A 21,726-nucleotide genomic window follows, 5' to 3' on the forward strand; every position below is an offset into this window, starting at 1 on the left:
ACGTAGTATGTGCACACAGATCCTTAGTTATTAATGGGTTTTCGAGGATTTGATTACAAGAGAGAGTCGTTACTACAGGATTCAGCCTCCACGTGAAATTCGACGAAAATTGGCGCAGATGTAATCAAGTCCTCGTTATGATCTTCTAATTACCGTTTCGTAATAAACATAATGCTTCGTTTAAGAAGGCAATCACAACGATGGGAGAAGACAAGAGTTGGAGCGCAACGAGAGACTGGAGTTGCAAAAACAGGAAATTGATATCGAAGGTGGATAATTTGAATCCGCGTCACGTGCTCGGAAAATTACTAAATTATACGGACTTGCAAGATTTTAACGAACAGAGTCACTTCAATGACAACAGCTATTTCTTATCCGGTTCTAATCAGCCTAACAATATTTTTCTAGTAATTCTTGACCTTCTGAATCATCTTGGACGATGGCAGCTAGCCTTTGAAAAATCTCCAACATTTTCTCGCCCTTCTAGCTACACTATGGTCTTTAAGTCCTGTTAATCTATAGTAACTATAGTAACTCTATAGTAACGAACCCCCTGGTTCGCCTGATAGGTTTCTGATCACTCCAGATCCGAATGACGAACTTCTAGTTGTAAGATGATTTTCTAATGAGACAGCTCCAAAGTCTAATTACTTAAGCGTAATTACTCGATTTACTCTCCTAAAGCATCCAGGAGATGGAGGCAAACTTCCAGAAAATACAGGGGGACCAAGATCATTTTACAATTCCTTAGAAAATCTAACAGTAGAAGTGACCGAGTTCACGGGTCGGCGAAGACGAGCGAAGGAGCATGAGCTCACGTACGGTGCACGATTGCAGCAGCTGCACTCGGAATCCGTAATTCCTACGGCGTTTGGTCGAATGGACTAACTACGGGGCACACGAATTCGTTCAGGTAAATTTAGTCGTCGTCGCACGGCGTGGTCGGTCGTTCACACCGATCTCCGGTAGCCGGTTCGAGTTAGCCCCACCATGAAGAGAGCCAACAGACTGGAGAAGGTCGCCGCTTTTCACCAACATAACACCGATCCAATCTCCCGTCCCGTCGGCCACTATTCCGTGTGTTCGCACCGTTCCGCGATTATGACCTTCTACGGGCTCGTCTCTTCCGCGTTCGTTGGGTCTTCGACCGGCTCAATGCTGTCTACGTAAGGTTCCTGGAAGATCGCCGGACAACTCACTGTCCCAATTGTTCAACGGCATGTTCTCCTTCAGAACCAGAACTTGAGGGACCTCCTCGAGTCGCAAGAGACTTCAGAATCAACAGATCTTGCTTCATCTGTACCTATTTTTGTGAAAGACTGCCATTCATTCTCTTCGATGGTGTTCTTCGATGCTGTGCGCCGCAAAAATATTATAATAATGCTCTAGCACAGATGTTAGAAGTGTGGATCGTCTGGTTAAACATTCCTTTAATTTATCAGGGACAATAATTAAATAATTAATTGCCGCGGAGAAACGATTTCAGCAATTCATGTTGATGAATCGCAAATAATGGAAATTGAACCGTCTTTGGAGTCGTTGGAGAATTTTTTTCGCCGCGAGGAAGATTGAAGCTTCCTCTGTACAACGAGATCCTGAAGCTTGATGCACGATTTTGTCCAACTATTTTGTGAAACAAAAATGGGCAACAAATGCGGTAGCTCAATGAAACTTCATCAGCAAGCTGCCGCCGATGCTCATACCTCGATAAAACGGTAAAAAAATGGTAGATCAATTTTTAAAACGTCCTTGTAAAGGGGAGTCTTCAACCATCAAGTTTGTCCTATAGAGAGACTCCCCCAGAAAAAATTTTTTCACCGATTTTACAGACGTCTAAAGTAGCATTTTTGTGGAAATAGCATGTCTGCAATTCCCCACAAACTATACCATGAAAAATCATGTTTAAAATGTTTTTAAGTCTTTCTATGAGAAAATAAGAAGCTTCATTATGAGAAGCTTCAAGCTTTAAAATGAGCCTAATTTTATTATCGTACGATTCTGTTTTACGAAATTATAACGGTTCGAAGATCCTGTTTACAACCAGTGCATCAGTACTCAGAGTTAACAAAGATTAACATCGACCTCAAGGCAGAAGCGCTATCTCGATTGCTTTTGGATTAGATCTTGATTAGAAGGTACAACTTATCTCAGATCGATCTTTCGGTAATCTTGAAACTCGAGCAAACGTAGCCGACTGTTGTAACGTTTATGGCGTTTCCAGATCTTCAATATTGCGGCGGACGTGACTGGCAATTATACGAGACGATGAAACACGCTGGAGTTCAGACGAAAAAACCGATCGGAAAAGCGAGGCTGGTAATCGTATGCAAATGAAACCTGTCGCAGCTTCACGCGCGACGAGAATATTCATATAGTAATTCAGTCTACAGTCGTTGCGCTCTGTGCTGCACTTGGGAAGCAATTTCGTTCTATTCTGAACAAATAAAAATATAGACGTACAAGATATTAATTGAAAATGGCGGACGAGTGGATTTTATGGCGCGACGACAAGCAAGATTGAAACCAGATGACACAGATTGACTGAAACAGAGTTCGGCATTAATCGATTAAAATGTTAATCAATTAATGTGTACGATTACAAAAGGTAATTCAAATCGATTGAGTCAATCGATTGATGAAGTTAATCGTCAACCGTTGATTAAATTTTTGCCCAACTCTGGACTGAAACTTGTATATCGAGCCAAACTGATTTAAAACAGGATGAAGAAAAATAGGGCAAATATTAATGAGAACTGATATCAGGTCGTGAGGTATGAAACTTGACAAATGTGTTTGAAATTTGTGTTTTATTTGTCAAGTTTCATACTTAACGACCTTAGAAAAATCAAGCATAACTTAGGTCCTCGTAGAAAATCGTCGACAAAAGTTTTTTTTAACTATGACGCACCCTAGCTAAAAATATGAAAAAAATTGGAGATAGGACGAGATATTGGGTTGTAACTTGATAGAGGGGGTTCTTCATTGGTAAGCTATCGAACGAGCTATTTCCGGTCAGAATCTGCTGAAGGGCATTTTTAAGTATCTTACAATTAATCCTACTGATATGGAGTAAAATCGATTTAAAGCAAAATGAGGAGAAATATTAATTGAAAGTGATACAGAAAGTAGAATTTTAACGACGTGACGACAAGCCAAAGCGAGATGACGCAGATTGATAGGAATTTGTGTACCCAGCCGAACTGATTATACCTCCTCTCGTTGTTAATAACGTAGAAAAACATCAAAGAAAGACTCGGAAACGGAATGCTGCTCGATCCAAGCTCAAGGACGACCACATCTCTATTTGTTCCTGCTTTTCCCGACGTCTTGTCGTCGTTGCTGATTCGAAGCACACCTGTAAACATCGTATTATGCTCGGCACCGTGTGTTCTCGTCAGGGCGGCCATATTCGAATGCAATCCTCGAGATAGACGATTATTCAAATCGTAAGACCGTCTTGCGCTTGCTTAATGTTGAAATTTATTAGCTCGGTAACGATCCTCTTACTCTGGAAAACGCGCGGTCGTCAACAAACAATAAGTTGTTATGTAAAATTAAATGTCGAAGCAATGATCTCCCCTTATCGAGCGTCCCGACAGATTAATTCGAATAATACATCTCTCGGGAATTAATTATTTGGTTTCGATAACGATCGTACGGCTACAACCGACCTCGCGATCGATTTATTCATTGAACAATGGCATCGTTTCGACGACTTACATGGGTGGTCATTATGCTGCTTTTGTTTTCTAAGCTGCAGAGGCTCGTTAACCCCTTGCCCTACAATTTATTTTACGGTTTCAGTGATTAAAACTTTTTTGTGGATCGCAATTTCCTAAAAAAGGAGAAAACTTATATCTATTGTATGCCTACATGTTCTCCAATATAGAACTGCACATTATCAAAGCCAAAATAGAATTTTATTTCGGTTTAAAGGAAATTATTAACATACATTTTGATCAGAATCTGTTCAGAAAATTCATCGCGGGTCAGACACGATATAAAATATAGGTTAGATAGAATAAAAATGTAGTTTGGGAGTTCGTTGTTCGAAAAATCGGGAATACTGGGAAATATGTGTTTAAAGGATTTATCTAATTGCTTGTATAATGTCGCGGAAGTGAATCGTGAGTTAAGATGCAGGTTTCAATGGCCGTAGTATGGTCGCCATCTTGGAAACTACGGCGGACAGTCGTTCGGAAAGTCGATTCGTAATGGATTTCCGAGTTAAATGCATTAAATAGCAATTAAGGGACATTGCGGAGTCTACAATTCCTAATTTCTTGCATAAGTCTATTAGTATTGAATCTACAAAGACTACAAAAGCAATAGAAAAATATTTCCCAAGCGTTCAAATTGCAAAACAAAAATGTTTTCTTCGTTTAAATCATTTAACACTTTACAAAAATAACAAGAATGCACTTTTAGCAATTGTTATTCTTTATATGTTACCTTTGCAATCTCAATAATCTTCAACCAAAAGAATTATTTGCTAGCGTTTTTAAAACAGTTACTTCGCAGAAAGTTTTGCACGAACATAGACATTGTCTTGCAAAAGATAAACGAACAAATGACTGGACAAATAATATGCCCAGTCACGAGGCTTAGCATGTTTCTAACTTGAACGAGGATACAATAATCATGAATATTAATCAGTTTTGGTGGTCACGACTTCAAAGTGTATGGGCTTGTACGTCTGCTGCGTACTATCTTGCAAATATACTTTTTTATGAACTATTTCGCAAGAACTATGCAAGTAAATTGTTGTTAGTATTGAAATCAACACTGACCTCGGAGGAATGTATTGAAAAATATGTAAACGAGAAATGGTGCGGAATAATGAGAGTGTATCTATGGCTGAATGTTAATAGCAACCAGAATATAGAAGAAAAATGGCTTCCGGTGCATTAGCTGCATCGACTGCATTCTAGACGATCGAACTATGTTTCTGTGTTTACTCGGCCTCGTTTATCCAACAACGGTGACATTCTCACCTGATAACGATAACTGAACCCGAATTGACGATGTTTATCTACGAAATTCGATAATAATGCGTCCCCTCGAGTTTGCGACTGTGATAGGCGCGTCGGCGATAAAAAAAAGTCGAGTTTTTGCAAATTAGGGAGTACTTGAAGTTAAACGAGCTGATTATGGCACACTTTTTCAATATTGGACCATAGCACTTGGATTTCTTTCAGAAGTTAGAACGATTAATTTACTACGTGACGTGTAACAAATTTGTTTGAAAAAATTGCAATTGGTCGGACTTACAGAGAAAATACTAATAATAGTAAAATACTGAAGATTTATACAAATCACAATTCTGATCGATTGCAATTTAAAAAAAAAATTTCTCACGTTGTAACTTCTCAAAAAATCCAAGTCATATGGACCAATATTAAATATATTATTTTTAACAATTGTTCTGTCACGTCTGCCGACGTGTTGCCATAGGTTATAAGCATAGCCAATAAGAGTAGGATATTGTAACCGTAATTATTAAGAATATTGATTAGTTATAAGTAGTCATATTTCGCTCCGTTCATCAGATCCGATTCTCACCTCATACCATATACCCATTCTTATCTTAACCCTTGTATAATAATCATATCTTAATGTATTCCCCGTAGCAGTATCACGTAGCATTCACCGTAATCATTAATCGCGCGCTTCTCATAACATCCATAGCGTTATGTCTAACGAGACATCCGGTAGAAAATAAGACACCTATGTATTCGACCTCACGATCCTAAAAAGAGTTCAGTTAGTTCAATTCAATTCGGACAGCCAGTCTGATACGTTCGTTCAAGACTCCAGCGAGGCTCGCCGCCTCCTGGATGTCCCGGTCCAGACTCCGACGAGTCCTCGCTCTCATCCGCCTTTGAGCGGTCCTGCTATAACACGCGCTTCTAGTTCATTATAATTTCATTTCATACGTTACAAATATATTCCCAGTTATTAATTTAATAAGTGAGTCTCGCTTAGTTCTTCTCCCTACATCCTCGCGCTTGCAATACTCTCCTATTCAATTCGCGTTCGTCGCTATCAATTACGAAAGCTCGTGCGCGTCAACGAACGCGAGACGGAGGACAACAGCGGGGTATCTCCCGCCAACCGAGGATCACCGACGACGTGATCTTCCCAGGACGAGTGAGGATCATCGTCCTTCCTACGACGATCCAGCCTGATTCGACTGCAGCCGTCAGCGAGCAACGGAAGCAGCTCGCATAAAGGAAGCCTGCCTGTCTTCACCGATCGCTATACTCAACTGTCCGATAAGTTGCTAGATATTTCCCTGCGAAGATTCGTGCCGTCTCAGTTATCTCTGTTCTCGTCCGCCGCTTTGGGGCGAATCTACTGTAAGCGTTAAGTAGAATACGCATGTTCGCGAAAGTCGTGGTTCCCAGTCAGACGTCGGACGTAACGTGCCGCGTGGACAAAAAGGTTGTATCGCATTTGAGAGCGTCCAGTAAGGGGAATGGGTCGCGGAACGATAGTTTTCGCGAAAGTCAGACTCCGGGACGTAACAGTTCAACATCTGAACTCGTGTGCAGTGTTCCAGAATTTGAATTTCGCAAAAAGACTTACAGATCGTTGTCGTCGATCATACTTCTCGAAGACGAATGGCGATCGACAAGATTAACCTGCCAAGATCCATCCGATAAACTCCAGTAATGGCGAAGTTGCAATAAACAGTTTGTCAGTGCTGATAAACAATAACACCGCGATGTTTTCAAAATTGTTTGTCGACGATCGACGCGCACAACTGGATCGAATATAATAACGAGGCCATTCGCGATGGATCGTCTCGACGACACCTCGAAACTGAGGCGACACTGGCAACAAAAATAAATTCCACGACCGCGATTTTCGGAGCCCATTCTGGTCCATGATTCGACGGTCCTGGACCGCTCCGAACCAGTTCCAAACGTTGCTCAACGTCCTAAAAACAAATCCGGCCGAATTTTCTTCTGTTTCGATAAGACTAAGATCCTTGGACTCCTGGCCAGGCATAATTGAACCATTCTGACACCAAAAGGGAGTGTTTTACTATCTCTAGAAATGATTTAATAGGAAAAATTGTGTAAGTAGATTGCTAATTGATTACACACTGCTGTTAAAAAATTTGGGACACCGCCGCTGCTTGCTAATTTTTACTTTCAATTTATAATATCCTCTGGATTTTGAACAGGACATGTCCCACTATGATAAGGTTAGGGTAACAGCGGCGTGAAGATGTTAGGCGGAGAAAGGAGCAGGTGTTGTAAGAATTGTAACCCTAAGGGGAATCGATAAAATTAAATACATATGTACATGTCCCACTATGAAAGTGAATTTATTTTCTTAATAAATAAAAGCACCGTTCGTTCAATATTCTTTTAATTGTGCAAATAGATTGACAATTGTATGAACATTATTGCTAAAAATATATATTTAGAGCAACGTCACTGCCGTACAATTTTTATTTTCAATGTACAATAGGTAGACTACGGATCTTTGTGCATTTATGAAGAAATTGATTGGGCGAAATCTAAAACGGTAAAAGATTTTAAAAATTCAAAAATGTCATAACGTTGCTTTTAATATAACAAAGTCGTTAAGGGATGAAATCAATTTTTATATTATTCCTGCTTTCCACGATCAATGCAAAACATTTTTAGTTTGCATGAAGATCCGCAGTCTATGTAGTAATAAGCTTCAGATTTTGGATACGCGTGCTCGTTCAAGAAAAAATGATTTTATCAGTAGAGTGTGTTTAACTTTCTAAAGAATAGTGTAAATGGTAATGAATCACAATCCAAATTGCACCAGCAACAGAATAACATTCGCAACGAAATATACAATATTTGTTGGATTATCAATAAGTTAACAGCACAATGAACGCCCATTTCCAATAATATTGAATATGTAAATTGTTTTATATTTACAACACGTTCCAAATATTGAAAGCACGTATACCGTGGGCAGTTGTAGAATTTCGGTTTGGCGACCTAGTTTCTTAAAAAAAAACCGGTTGCTCGCTCATCTCCGCAGTCTTCAGATCGCTAAAGAGTGTTCAAAGCCGAAAGTATTTAATCTCCACGGGATAATGAAGGCTCGATTGCTCGGGTAACTCGATTCTAACTTCATTTCGCTAGAATAGAAGCTAAACGGATTGATCGTCACCCCGGTAAAAAGGAGAAGAGTCCTTGTCGAAGGAGACCTGATATTTTCCGGCGGGAAAGTTTCAGCCTGTTGGTAACACGATTCGCGGTGAACTCCTTCGAAAATAACCCTAACCGAGTCGTCCCCCGTTCCGAACACGGCACAATTCTTTTTCTCAACTTTTTCTAAAAAAACGAACGGATTCCCGCGTATAAATAGCGCTTTAACGCGTCGCCTTCCGTCAACGAGAATATTTTCGCGCCAGGTAAATACGAGCTGACAGGACAAATAGTTGCACGAATCTAGTTAGCTAACTATAGTTCACCTGCTATCTTCAACCAGTCCTCCTAATTTTGGCTATTCTACTCCACTGCTATTTCTCAGAATGCCTCAAAACAGTTCAAAAGAGTAGAATGTCTTTTGTTTTATCCTAAAGATTTTCGATTTCTTGAAATATTCTGAGCACTTAAATTGTTACAACTAGACTGCGGATCTTTATGCAAAATAAAAAATGTCCGTGTCGATTGCAGGAAACAAGAGCCAAATAAAAATTGTATTCTTCTTTTAATTATCCTATTAAGCTGAAACTAATACATTGATGTCCTTAAATATTTTTAACATGTCCCCTTCTTGAAAATGTACGTGCCCGTTTCGTTATAAATGCATAAAATCCGCTGTCTAGTTATAACTTTGTGAAAAACAATCATATGCTAATGAGCCAGGACTGATTTTAAAGCTTGAAGCTTCTGCTTTCGCTATCCATCTAATCGTAATTCTCGTATTTTCACTTTTTTTTCGTGGTATAGCAGGTGGAAATGCGAAAACCTTTTGCCTCAAATGTACTGCAAATTCAAGCGCCCGTAGAAGGTTCAAAACATTTTCTTACTGAATTTTCCACGGAATTGAAGATTGAAGCTTCCTCTGTATAACGAGATGTTAAAAATTGATGTGGGATTTTTGTAGCTGTTTAATGAAACAAAAATGGTTGACGGTGTATGTCTCCTTTGAAGCTAAATAAAACGACTCGAAAAATCGTAGATCAATTCTTAAGATGCTTATCAATGATAAATTCAATCGTCGAAAAATTTTTTAGATGTTCTCAGACACGTCTGTCTGTGATTTAGAGGTCTTCGAAGAAAGACCGGAGTGGACTAGTGAAAACATAGAAAGGCTGTTAAATCGGAAAATTGGCGGATTAGGTCTCGTGGATCATGGCGAAAGAGTACGAGATGCAGTCTCCAGGTGACGTAATAACTTCCGGAAAAATTGTCGAGGCTTCTGGCAATGATTCCGTGACGGAACCGTGCAATTTCCTCGTGGCGACCCGATATCCAACATCCTCCGCGATAATCGCATCGGAGGACACTGAGAAACGTTTTTATGTCGTTTTGTAGCGACCAGCTCCGAGGAGAGAAGGATAAATGGGAAAACCGCCGCTAATTCACCTTTAGCTAGCAACCATAAATCGCACAGGGGCAATAAAAACTTAATTACTGCGCGACGAATAACATGTTCAAAGCTCCGAGGCTGATTTTCTTCGTTAAAATTTGTAATCTTTCTCTTTTGTAACGATTTCAAAATGATAAATACTTTGTGGATTTTTCTGCACACACACAAGAAACATATATTATTATTATTCATATCAATGGATAATTATATGATTAATATTTCTACTGTTTTAAATCTCTCTCATTTTTGTTATACATCCGCTTGTGACAAGTATTTCTTGTGCTATGAGATAGTGTGCCCAATTTGTTACTTTCACCGAGAAATCCTCAGTTGATGTGACCTGAAGAGCTTACCAAACTATCTAAAGGAATAAACTAGAAAATAGTCGAATAAATTAAGGATACAGTAGCTTTAAATTCTAGTAATTCCTGTAGTCCCGAAGACCCATTGCGTCATAGCAAATAGGGTCAAAAATTTAAAACAGCGTCCCAAGGGTGGACAAAATGTTTCACACACAATTTTCCAAGCAGAAACCTGATCTTAGTTTAAACCAAAAATTCCTGCGATCTCGAAGATCCTCTATGTTATTACAAAAAGCGTTCTGTCGTCGAAAGAACAATAAACAACCAATTTCAACAACCACCAAAAATTCCTGCGATCTCAAAGACCCTCTGCACCATTACAAACAGACTAAAATTCCCTTAGCATCCTCCCAATAAAAATCCAAAACAGTCTCCCAAAGGAAAAAACCCTCGCCGAGTTTTTATAACCCCATGACTTTAGTTCATTTATTTCCAAACGCACCCTCCTGAAAACAAAGCCCGTCGCAGGACATCTCTGTGTCCCGACGCAACCCCGCAGCGTCTCCTTTGTCTCAGATCAGCGATTGATGCCTAGCGTCGCGTTCTCGCGGCTATTATCCTTCATGATCGATCATCTGTGTGTCAGAGCATAGCCAACCACTCAAACTGAACTCGAGAGGGTACAGCATCTCTATTATTCGAACGATTCAAGTCTTCAGTATCCCAACATTCGAACATCTGAAGTTTCTAGTATCGAATTGAAACAGAACAATCCAAAACGATCCACTGGCTACACTAGTTATCGTACAAATGAACACTTAATTGAACTTCGAATGGCTACTCTGAACATTGTCATACCATTATTCAAAACGATATTTACATCAGCAGAAGCCAAGTTGCCAAAAATTTAAGTGTGGCAGAGTGATAGTAATAAATAAAAATTGATAGTAATAAATAAATATGAATCTGTATTTTCTCTTTTGACACTACAGCTACCGAGCCCATATTTTCTTTTACAATTCGTGAAGTTAAAGAAATATTTTCTTGACAATTGTGTATTATATTTAGTTTAAAAAAAAAAAGAATAAATTTGATCAATTCCGTCCTGTTATATTATTACAAAGTTATCAGCCTCGTTTAGGGCTCGGTGGTTCCAGTGTTAATCGCCCTAAAAGTCCAAAAATAATATAACATCCTGAAACTCCTCCGAAGCCGACACAATTTCGTATTAAGCCTATTCATTCTGTCTAAAATTCACAGTCTAGTAATAATAAATCATGTTCAATGGAAACGACTGTTAGGTGAAAAAATATTTTTGGAGTTGAAACAGCCTCGAGTGCATGGGTTTGTAAACATCGAGTCTAGCGTAACAACCACGTAGTTGTTCGAGTATTCGAACGGACACGTTCGTATAATCGAGATTCCGCCGTGCTCGTAAGATTAATACAGTGTTGTGAAAGGCGGAAAAATAGACTCACTGTACGGCGGTTTCTCCGTCTCCCAGATGAGCGTGCCACGATGAAAGTAGACTCTGCACCGTTTCTTCTTAACGACGAACGTGTTCAGGAGAACAGTCCTGGACGACTGGTCGGTGATCTCCTGCATCATCCTGTGAACCGGTGGTGTCGATCAGGACGCAGGACTTAACGGCCAGGCCTCTGACAAGCCATTGCTCGAATCATCGATCGGTTAGACGACACTTTGTTTCGAAACTTTTCTGTGGCTGTTGACACCCCGGGAAAATCGGATAAACGGAGGGAAAACACTGAACGCGTTGGAACGTACACTCTCGAGGAATCACTGCCGAGGACGTTGCCCGCTCCACGGCTCGAGCACGACTGTGGTGAACGATCGACTCGATCCGGACTCGTGCCACACCGTCGACACTCGGCTTTCCTCTGTGCTGGTTCGTGAAGCCAGTGGTAGAGGGCCACTGACAAACTGGAGAACTTGGTCACAGCCACAGACGACTTCCACTGTCTGACAAGGAAGGGTCTGGCTAGCCGGCTTATTCCACTGCGGCCGGGATCATTTCCGGTCCAACGTGTTTCCCCCTTTCTACAGAACTTCCTACAAAATGGAAATCAATTATATGAGCCGTTTATTTTGAAAGTGGCCTAAGTCCATTCTCGGGAAAAATCAAACTGGCAATTTTAATATTTACATTTGATATAATAACTGATATATTTAATATCACAATGATTTTGTAAAAAGGAAATTAGCTGTTTAATAGAATGATACAAAGTTTTATTCTGAAAGTTGCCTAAGTCCATTTGTCGGTTGTTTGATGTTAAGGTAGTAGCTCTGTTTTACCGAATGACAGAGATTTTGGCGTCGTAGAAATGTCATTAAAGAAAAATAATTTACTGTTTGTCCCGTTAGATTATTATAATGTTATCACGAAGTGCCGGAGAGGTAATCACTTTATTTTAAATGAAATGAAACAAGAGGATTTCATATCAACAAGATTTTTGGGGGATGCAATTTTTAAAAGGGTAAAGAATTCTAACGGAGAAACAATAAGTTGGTTAAAAATATGCCGGATGCGATTATTGAGAAATGAACCATATAAAATTTTTTATAAGATATCAATGGATGAGAATGCAGAGTTTAAAATACTGAATTTATTACCACGTCGGGGTAGACCAAGAAAACTCGAAAATATTGTATTGACACCACTTTATAAAAATATAATCCCGCATGCACAACATGTAAATGAGAAGTAAATTGTTATGAATTGCATAAATGGTGTTTTTCGATGGATTCGCCTTCTCATTTCTCGATAATACAAACACGGGGTTTTTCTGTAGACAAAAACGCTAGACAAAAGATCGATCTAGGGCGCTATCCCCCTCGTCAGCGTAATTTGCATACAACTGCTGCCGAATAATGCAAATTACGCCTCGTAAACGAAACATAGGACTTTTAAAACGAATTTGTAAAAGAAGAAAATTGGTGGACGAATTTTATGCATTTATGATGGAAATGATAAAATTTTAAACAGCGAACATGTTATTAGAGTGTCCCCTATAAATGTTTCATATGGGATTGCTTTTCTTATTGAAGATGGTGGGATGTTCGTTTAAAAGATTTCTTAGAATATTTGTTGTCCAGGTATATGTCAGTATTGCAGTCGAAGATCCACGATAAAGTGCTCAAAAATTTCACAAGAATAAACGAGTACATAATATTAAGTTCCTATGCTAATTGCTTCTTAACGAGCCTTAATACCGTACGTCTTCAATGGTGCCTGCCTCTAATTAGTCATAAAGGAGAGATTATTAGCATAACAAGGTTCCTTACATTGAAATTGCACCCGAGAGAAGGCAGAACGATTTCCTCCAGCTCGCTGTATAATTAATTTGAATCAATATGTTCAAACGCTCTCAGCCAAGACGTTTCTTCAAGCGTAAAAAGGTCGTCGACTTTCCATTTCGACATGCAGCGAACACTGCATCTGCACAGCTCACTTGCATGTATGCATCTGGAACCTAGAACAATGATCAAAAACTAAGAACCTATAGCACAATTACGTTCCTATATTACAGACACTAAGAGTGAAGTTTTGTAAATTATTGACACGTTCACATATCGAAAATATAGGATGATTAATGATGAATCTTATCGTCGCATAATATTTAAAAATATTTTTAATTCGTTCTGAATCAATATTACATAATGGCACTCGTGGCATTCGACGCCACTCAGCAGCGGTTGTTAGCTATCGGTCGTCGGTCGATGCACAACGTGAGCTAACGATTTACCTTTAACCAACTCAGAATAATATCATATAGCACCTTTTTAGATTTCTCTCAGTATCAGATATTATTTTTTGAAGAAAAAGCATAATATTCTTTTTAAGAAAAGTAGATTGACCTTCAGATCTCCTCCACTACTCCACCCACAAGAAAACAATTAATACTACGTAATGTAGCCCGTCATACCAAATCACTTTTGTACGAACACTTTTTTGATAACGACAACGTCTTCCGAGATATCCTGCTGTTCTCACTTAATCAGGACACCCTGTATACTTTGGCTCCGAATATCTCTGGTATTAAGCTTCACTCGATATTTATCTTCATCTTGATTCGTGATAACGATGGCAGAGAGACATGCGATGCCATCTGCAGTTATAAGCGTCAGCTAGACGTTAATTGGGCTCTTAATTACCTATACAAGTAATTAGAATATTGATAATTACACGAACGAATGATTCTTGCCGCTTTCCTCGTAAGAGACCATGTACCTTGCAGCAGGAATCATCTGCTCCGTTCAAATGTCCGTACACCGCCAATTGACGTTAGTGACGAAACGCTCAAACTATTAGCCAATTATTACCGATAGATGGTAAATTACCACCTGTCGGTAACATTTGGCTAACAGTTTGAGCGTTTTGCCGCTACATGAATTGGCGCTGTACGAACCCTCAACCGAGCTTCTCAATTTTGACACAAGTGGCGCCACATTCGCCCGCTATATTTAAACCGAGGAAGGAATACATTATGATATATTTTAAATAACGAGAGTAATCAGACACAAGTATAACGTTACAAGATAGACAAAAATTTTGTCCCCTCTCTGCTATAGCATAATAGTTATTATCCAATAAATGAACAAATCAAATGAAAAAATGACTTAACACAGTCTCCTCTGTCCTTTTCATCTATATGTATACTTACAATCCGTTTATTGCTTTTTAATTCCACGCATATGGACTTTCATTAATTAAAAGTAATTAAAAATAACATATTGAGATAGTCCTACATTATTTTGAAACCCCTACAGATTTAATCTGCAGCTACCTGCATTCGTTTGTCGTGAATGCATAAAATCCGCAGATTAATCAACAGCTATCAATCCAATCTTCCCGACACACTAAAACTACTGATGAAGTAAATAAACTCCTATTCACCCCCGGTATTTTGCAAGTAATATATGAAATGCCTATTCTGCATAAAAATACACAGTCTCCTCATAAATTAATGATTAATCAATCTGCGGTATGTGGACCTCAGTTTCGATCAGCAGCGATCGAACGATCGGGACATTCACTTTCGGTTCGTCGGGGGTGGTTGCACCCAGGAAGTCGCGTGCTTTCCAGGGGATGGACAGGGGTCGAAAGGGGTTGAAGAGGGTTGAAGGGGGTTGATTGCGCAGTCGCGCTGACCGGTGTCCACCTGGCGGCTTGCAGATTATCCTCGACCTGCCGGCACCTACTGTCAGGCAAACATCGAGTAAAGCGTGACAGAGGCTGGAGTCGGTGAACCATTAACGGTGTGGACGCACAAACGCAGGCAAAATAAGGGGAACACGAGTAGCGAACGGGGAGACCAGTGAGTATACAAACCCCCGCGAGGGTGAACGTGCTTTTTCGCCGCCTGAAAACATAGTCAAATCGTGAAAAACCACGCGAAATTAACCGATGAGTCGCGAGGGCCGGTGTTTTCGTTTCGAGGAGCTTTATTGTGAGTTCTGCTAATTAATTGACCGACCGGTTCGATTTATAGGGCGGCTTCTGGTGGCTCGGATTGCCAATTAATCTTCCGTTGTGTCGGGGATGCATTGTTTGAAATATTATTATCCGTAGGCTTTGTTTCAGCTTTTGGTTCCAGGATGAATAATAGAGTTGAATATTTTTTAAATAAATGTTGAGTATAGAAATTGTATCATGTTTTGTTTTTTTTTTGGGTGTGTTCTGTTTAATTCTGTTTATAGAAGATGAAAAGACAACAATATTCTTCATATTTATTTATACATTTATTCATTGAGCCCTCGATATAGTTTCTAGAATTATTAATTATTAGAAATTATACGAGTTAAAACAATTTTAAACAAGTTCAGTTTGCTTATACACATAGTAATGTCACTTCATACTTATTGTCTCGTTGACTGCCAGGTCAGTCATATGTAGGTGACACAATCTATCATACATGTCTAAAAATCGATTTTTGCCGTACTTCACTTCCGTAAATTGAATTTTATTATTATTTGTGGAATCTCGCAAGAATTGAAGAAGCAATTTCTAACAAACTATAACTGTGCAGTCCCGCTTTCATTAATTAAATTATCCACTAAATTTTCTAGGTAACACGTCAATTAGATTTGTTATATTAATTTAGAGGATTTATCCTTATGCAAATATCAAAACGTTATGCAATCTAAAGAAAAAGATCGAATTATTTTTTAAGTACATAATTGTAATTTTAAGGGTTGACAAAATAAATGAGGATCGGTCAAATAAATTAATCGATGGACACATCAATTAAGCACTGATCAGATAAGAGTGAGCTGATGTAGGGTTCATCAAATAAATGAAGGGTTGTGATCGAGCCACATTTTCTGCGTGACACGAATCACTGTTTCTATTTCTGATCATCATTCTGCCACCTGGGTAACAGGTGTTTCGTTCGAGGGAATCATTAATTTTTCACGCAACCATCTAACTATGTCTCGGAAGTATGGCAGTACAATGTATACTTTCTTGAACTTCGCTTCGCATGAGCTTTAATTTAAAAGCCTCTTTCCAAGAATGACAACTGTCCTCTTTTGAACGACATAGCTGGTTAAGCCGCACTCCAATGTATCTAAATTATCAATCAACTTGAGGAACGATGTAAAACTTTGTGCCTATACAATTTACATAAAGAGTCCGAAAGAATGGCCAGCTGGAAGAGGGTGCATTCCAGTGCATCGTTAATGGTCCCACTGCGATCTTCGTGACAATCGGGATCGATAATCCCTCGGGATGGGTTTTAGAAAAAAAATTCATTAATCATCAAAAAATTTAGCAAGAAGCACGAAAAATCGTTAGTATACCAATCCCGACAGGCCGCTGAAGCAACTAAATCAGTTTCAAGTAAACTCAGGGGTAGTTTTACCCCCCTTAATATCTCAACCAACTGCACCCCATTCAAATAAATTTACAAATTAATATCACTCATCAGAAAATCCAGGAAATTCCTCGGAAAATCGTTGAGACACAATTAGCAACTGGTCGCCGCAACAAGTATACCAAACTATACCAAGCAGCCTAATCGCCTGGACCTTCGCGCCGCCAATTACCCAGCAAACGCGAACATAATCGATACCCGCAAAATTACGTCGCGGTTTTTCCTGGTTTCTTCCCAGAATAAAGCCAGTACTCGTGCAACCACGTCGGCTTTCGCTTCGTCAAAGGGCAAGAGAAAGATAGAACTGAAAGTACATTTCCCCGTCCTTCGACGTTGAATCCGTTCCCAAGACATTGGCACCGTTCGGCAGTAGAGTCTCGTCAATTATTGACGAGCCGGTGTGTGATCGATGAACGAGCGGCTATGGATCCCCGGCCAGGGTTAGCGCTGGGCAGGTTGAACGTTTCCGCAATCGCGAAACGATGGGGTTCTTAGTTCGCGACTCGCTGTCGCTCTTCGCGGGAGGATGTTCGCGCGCGTTCGGAACGCGTTCCGTTTCAACCTGCCGAAATGCGGGAATTTCAAACTTCCAGGGATGGAGAAGCCCGAGTCCTCCAATGGGGACGAGAGCAACGCAGATCTCGAGGACAGGGACCCCAACAGCCTGAATCAGCATCTTCAGGTACGCTCGTCAACTCTACCCGGCACAGTGGCGTCATTTCAGTCTCTGTTATTCAATTTTCGTGATTTTTAGTTTTATTTGAAATTCTATTTTGACTGTATCTTCAAATCTCTTCAGCATCGTTATTAATTTTAATCTATCTCGCACTGTAGCTTTGTTCATGTACTGCAGGCATGTCAAACTCTTTTACCACCAAGGGCCTCATTAAGTATTACAAATTAATTCGAGGGCCGCAATAAAAAACAGCAGACTCGAAATAAAAAGGGAACACATTTGTTTTATTACCATTGCTGTTACACATACAAAATAACATATGTACAATAGTTGTTTTTTTTTTAAGTTTATTTGAATAAAACTATTTCATTTTTGTTTCGACGAAACTCGGCAATGTTTTTCAGTAATCAAATTTTCAAAATTTTGTTACATTTGTTGAACTGTAATTATTATTGAAATTGATTGTACACGTTAATCTGTACATCTCGACCTTTCCGCAGTTTTATTATTTTTTAACGTTGAATGAAAATAGTGATTCGCACATATATGTATGTGCTACCACTGCTACCGAACATAGCTGAAATACGCCTAATTGAACATAACGTATTGGGAAATCGGTCGACAGATAAATCATTATAAATAGAAATGTGGAATCACAACATCCATATATTTTTGTTTCAATTCGGAATCACATTGCATTTCGATTGAATCCAGTTTTGCAGGTTTTGCACTCCAAATTCTTCCTTCTGCAAGTCAACAATTAATTTACATTCGATCTGATTTTTTTACGAAAACTTACTTAAAAATACTTTATTTGTAAAAAATTCAATTTGATTTGCAAAAGGGTAAAATTACTTTGCAGAAGGGTGAAATTGATTTGAAAACGGGTGAAATTGATTTACAGAAAGATGAAATTGACTTGCAAAAAGGTGAATTTGGAGTGTAAAACCTATAAATTGTCATCAACAGTTTCAAAGTTTTTGGTCGGGCTGTAGACTATTTGTCGACGGGTTTGACATTCCTGATGTACTGTGTCATTGCATTTTTTCATTCTTTGTTATTCAGTTTTCTGGGATATTTATTTGCTATTCTTTTTGGCTATATGTCCTCATATTCTTCAGGTAGAAATGTACTAAAAATGATCGGTGCCAATCTCTCAACATCCACAATTTATACTTGTTCAATGTATAAAGAAAATGAAACCACTGTCCCATGTTCGACAATTTATTATTCGTTTTATACGGTTACTAAATCCACGATTCTACATGTGGATCATTTTCTAGTCACTTATTTCACGAGTGCAAAAATGAATGAAGAAAATTGGAAGGATAGAGACGTAACTAAAAATTATTTGAACCACTGTCCCATGTTTGACAATTTCTTATTCACTTTATAAGATCACTAAATCCCTAATTGTGTATGTAGATCTCTCATTTTCTGTCGCTTATTTCCCATATTCAAAAATGTACGAAGAAAATCAGAGGGGTACAGATGTAACTGAAAATGATTGGCGCCATTGTTTCAATATCTAGAAGTTATTCTTGGCTTTCAACCACCGTAAGCACCAAGTTCTGTGCGCAGAAAATTGTTCAATGAATTTTTCAATGTCTAAATGACAGGTGATGTGGGATGACGTAATCGGAGAACCGGAAGGAATCCGCAGTCCAGAGTGCGCGTGGCGTCTCAGCGGCCACTGCTTCCGGTTGTCCAGAGGATGCTGTTACGTTTTGCTCTCCGTCCTCATAGCGCCATTGCTTGCGCTCTGTTTCGGTTTCACCTTCGCCTGCCTAGCATTTCAGGTAACCCCTCCATCTTTTCTACTCTCGTTTCCTCTTTCTAGCATAACCGGATCGATGTTGTCCAGGTGCGTTTGTTTTGAGACCCTCGATTCGTCGGGTGGACTGTACATGCGACGCGTTTGACCCCGTTACTTTCTTTTAATATACTTTCGTAATTATACCTTTTAGGATCATTACGCGAACCGTTCAATTTTTCAATTGTTGCACAGCGCAGTCGGTGAGCGACGTCATTAGCGGAGACTGATGAGTAGATCGCGGATTTTATGCATTTATAACAAAAATGAGTAGGTGTAATTTAAAACAGCAAAACTATTACAAGAATTTCCAAGTACTCTTGCATTATTTTCAGCCTATTAAACATATTAGAAGAGAAAATAGCTTTTTATTTTACTTTGGTTTGTTGCAATTCAGATAGACAATTTTTATTTTGCATTAAAATCTGCAGTCTACTGATGAGTCTTTTACAATAGGCAGCGTTTATGTGTCAGAAACTCGTTCGTAGAAATGGTTAAAAAATACATTTCAGAGAGGCCAATTCTATTTAAAATTCGGCTATTTTTTGATTCTGCGGTGTAACTTGCAAAGTTTATGTTTCCAGGCAAAAGTTGTTCCTTTTAACGAGCACTGTCGTCTGGAAAAACATTTATCAATTGTTCATCTATTAATTGTTCGTCAACCTCTTAAAGCGAATATGGGCAGCAAAAAGAGATCGCGTAATAAACAATCTCATAATTTTTGAATTTCTGGGTTGGAGATCATCATTTGTAAGCGTGTATGTTCTCTTCGAGGTAGCTTTCAGTTTTGTGTAAACAGCAAAATTGATCGATACAGCTAGTAGGACTTGACAAAATGTGTGCGGTAAGAATGGGAATCAAGGAATCGATCTTTGCAGCACATATGGTGTGTAGCCCCCTGCCTCCGTGTATGGAAAATCACCTGCGCAGCCACAAGAAATTTTCTCGCTGCGGTGACGCAAGCCATCGTGCGACCTGTGATGGACTCCATCGGTTACTTGTTCCACAATATTCGTGTCTTCAATCAGAAGATACCGGATGGTCCACACATCAAAGACGATCTCCTGATTGTGTAAGCACGTTCATTTTCCGAGTGCCTTTTCAGTCTGCGAATGATCATTTTAGGCTGAGGATGTTGTACATAATCGAAACACTGCAGTATTTTAAATCGGAACATTAATTCGATGATTCTCATTCCATGCCCCTTGTCACTGTAGTAATTATTATCAGGAATTGTTATAATTAGACTGCGGATCTTTATGCGTGTAAAATATGCAAAAAGCGTATGCAGATATTCACGTAAAATATGCAAATATGCACGAAAAATATAATCAGAACTAATACAAAGAAATATTTATCAGTTACGTTTTAATTAACAACATAATTTACGTTGTAACAAATTGCTAGTAATTTTTCCAGACGTTCCAAACGTTAAATTTTGTGCAACTTACATATCTCTGTTGCAACACATTCTGAGCTGTTGAAATTGCTATCATCTTCATCAAAATCTTCAACTACCTATTTACATAAACAAAATAAAGATTGTGAATTAATGATTTTACTGTTTTCGGATGTTAAGAAAATAGAATAATCGAATCTCTTTAGTTTTATTAAAATTTTCGGCATAAAATATTGGAGTCAAACAAATCGCAGTAAAATATAGTGAAGTTATATAAAATAAATATGTAATATGTGCATATGCACATGGTAGAATACATATGCAATATGCAAGATAATATTTACATATCGAAACATGTATTTGCATAAACATCCGCAGTCTAGGTATAAGAAAAAAATGGGCCCAAGAATTATTTTTATTTGTTTATTAAAGTTTTTATGGTCTCACCATCCATTATTGAAAAACTGTTACAGTTACAAATCTCATTAAAAAGATACAAAATAAATGAAAACAGTACTGGTCCAATTAAATGTTTAAAGCCATTAAACAATCCCATTTCATTTATGGTAGAATCATAGCAGAATTTTGTACGTGTGTTCCAATGTTTGTAAACTAATCCACAAATAACACGTGCGCATAATAGTAAAGTCGTGCGATTTTAAAATAAAAATCACGATTTTATTGTAAGCTCTGAGAAAATATGCACAAGGTAACAGCGAAAAGGGTATAGTTCATCGTCGATTACGTGCTACTGTAGCACCTGAGCCTAATAATTGAGTAGTACGAAACTTAGAACGATCTCGATTTGATATCCCATAATAACATTTGCTTGGTCGCACGAAGGCCATTTTTCCTCTCTCATTACTCGCTGCGCGATTCCATTCTTAATTACTGTAGAATTAGTCTAGAACTACTTCGTGTCTGTTATCAGTGGAGGAATGTCTGTATATTTATCGTTATGGTATTTTGTAAATAAACTGTGTGCCTTGTGAACATTCAATTTTCTTGACCCTTCCACCATTGTGTTTATCGATTTAGTAAAATGCTAA

The 21,726-nt window shown here is 38.7% G+C and overlaps 2 protein-coding genes across 4 annotated transcripts in view; one reads left to right on the forward strand and one right to left on the reverse strand.

Moving 5' to 3' along the window:
- Cerk (Ceramide kinase) overlaps window positions 1–13,429 on the reverse strand; it is a 42,521-nt gene extending 29,092 nt beyond the window's left edge. Inside the window, exons 1-2 of the mRNA XM_076435221.1 lie at window positions 13,200–13,429; window positions 11,375–11,966 (exon numbers count right to left, since the gene is read on the reverse strand). Coding sequence (XP_076291336.1) covers window positions 11,375–11,504 — 130 coding nt within the window. The 5' untranslated portion in view covers window positions 11,505–11,966; window positions 13,200–13,429. The remainder of the gene's footprint in view (window positions 1–11,374; window positions 11,967–13,199) is intronic.
- A 1,666-nt stretch (window positions 13,430–15,095) lies between these two features.
- On the forward strand, window positions 15,096–21,700 carry LOC143214666 (caveolin-3). Of its 3 annotated transcripts, none has more exons than XM_076435988.1 (4): window positions 15,096–15,232; window positions 17,383–17,471; window positions 19,085–19,264; window positions 20,157–21,698. In XM_076435988.1, the coding sequence occupies exons 2-4, from the start codon at window positions 17,385–17,387 to the stop codon at window positions 20,352–20,354; spliced, it is 465 nt and encodes a 154-aa protein (XP_076292103.1). In that variant the 5' UTR covers window positions 15,096–15,232; window positions 17,383–17,384; the 3' UTR covers window positions 20,355–21,698. The 3 variants fall into 3 exon arrangements, with proteins under 3 accessions (XP_076292103.1, XP_076292102.1, XP_076292100.1); XM_076435987.1 differs by lacking the exon at window positions 15,096–15,232 and adding an exon at window positions 15,240–15,364 and having other exon boundaries at window positions 20,157–21,700; XM_076435985.1 differs by lacking the exon at window positions 15,096–15,232 and having other exon boundaries at window positions 15,433–17,471; window positions 20,157–21,700.
- The last annotated feature ends 26 nt before the right edge of the window (window positions 21,701–21,726 follow it).

The sequence above is a fragment of the Lasioglossum baleicum genome, chromosome 12 (assembly GCF_051020765.1).
Source record: "Lasioglossum baleicum chromosome 12, iyLasBale1, whole genome shotgun sequence".
Lineage (NCBI taxonomy): Eukaryota > Metazoa > Arthropoda > Insecta > Hymenoptera > Halictidae > Lasioglossum > Lasioglossum baleicum.

Bases quoted from the DNA above. Each gene is read 5' to 3' on its own strand.
- LOC143214666 (XM_076435985.1), top strand. From the start codon at position 17,316: ATGTTCGCGCGCGTTCGGAACGCGTTCCGTTTCAACCTGCCGAAATGC. The intron at 17,472-19,084 runs GTACGCTCGTCA...TCTAAATGACAG, and splicing joins GCCTGAATCAGCATCTTCAG to GTGATGTGGGATGACGTAAT. The intron at 19,265-20,156 runs GTAACCCCTCCA...CGATCTTTGCAG, and splicing joins TCGCCTGCCTAGCATTTCAG to CACATATGGTGTGTAGCCCC.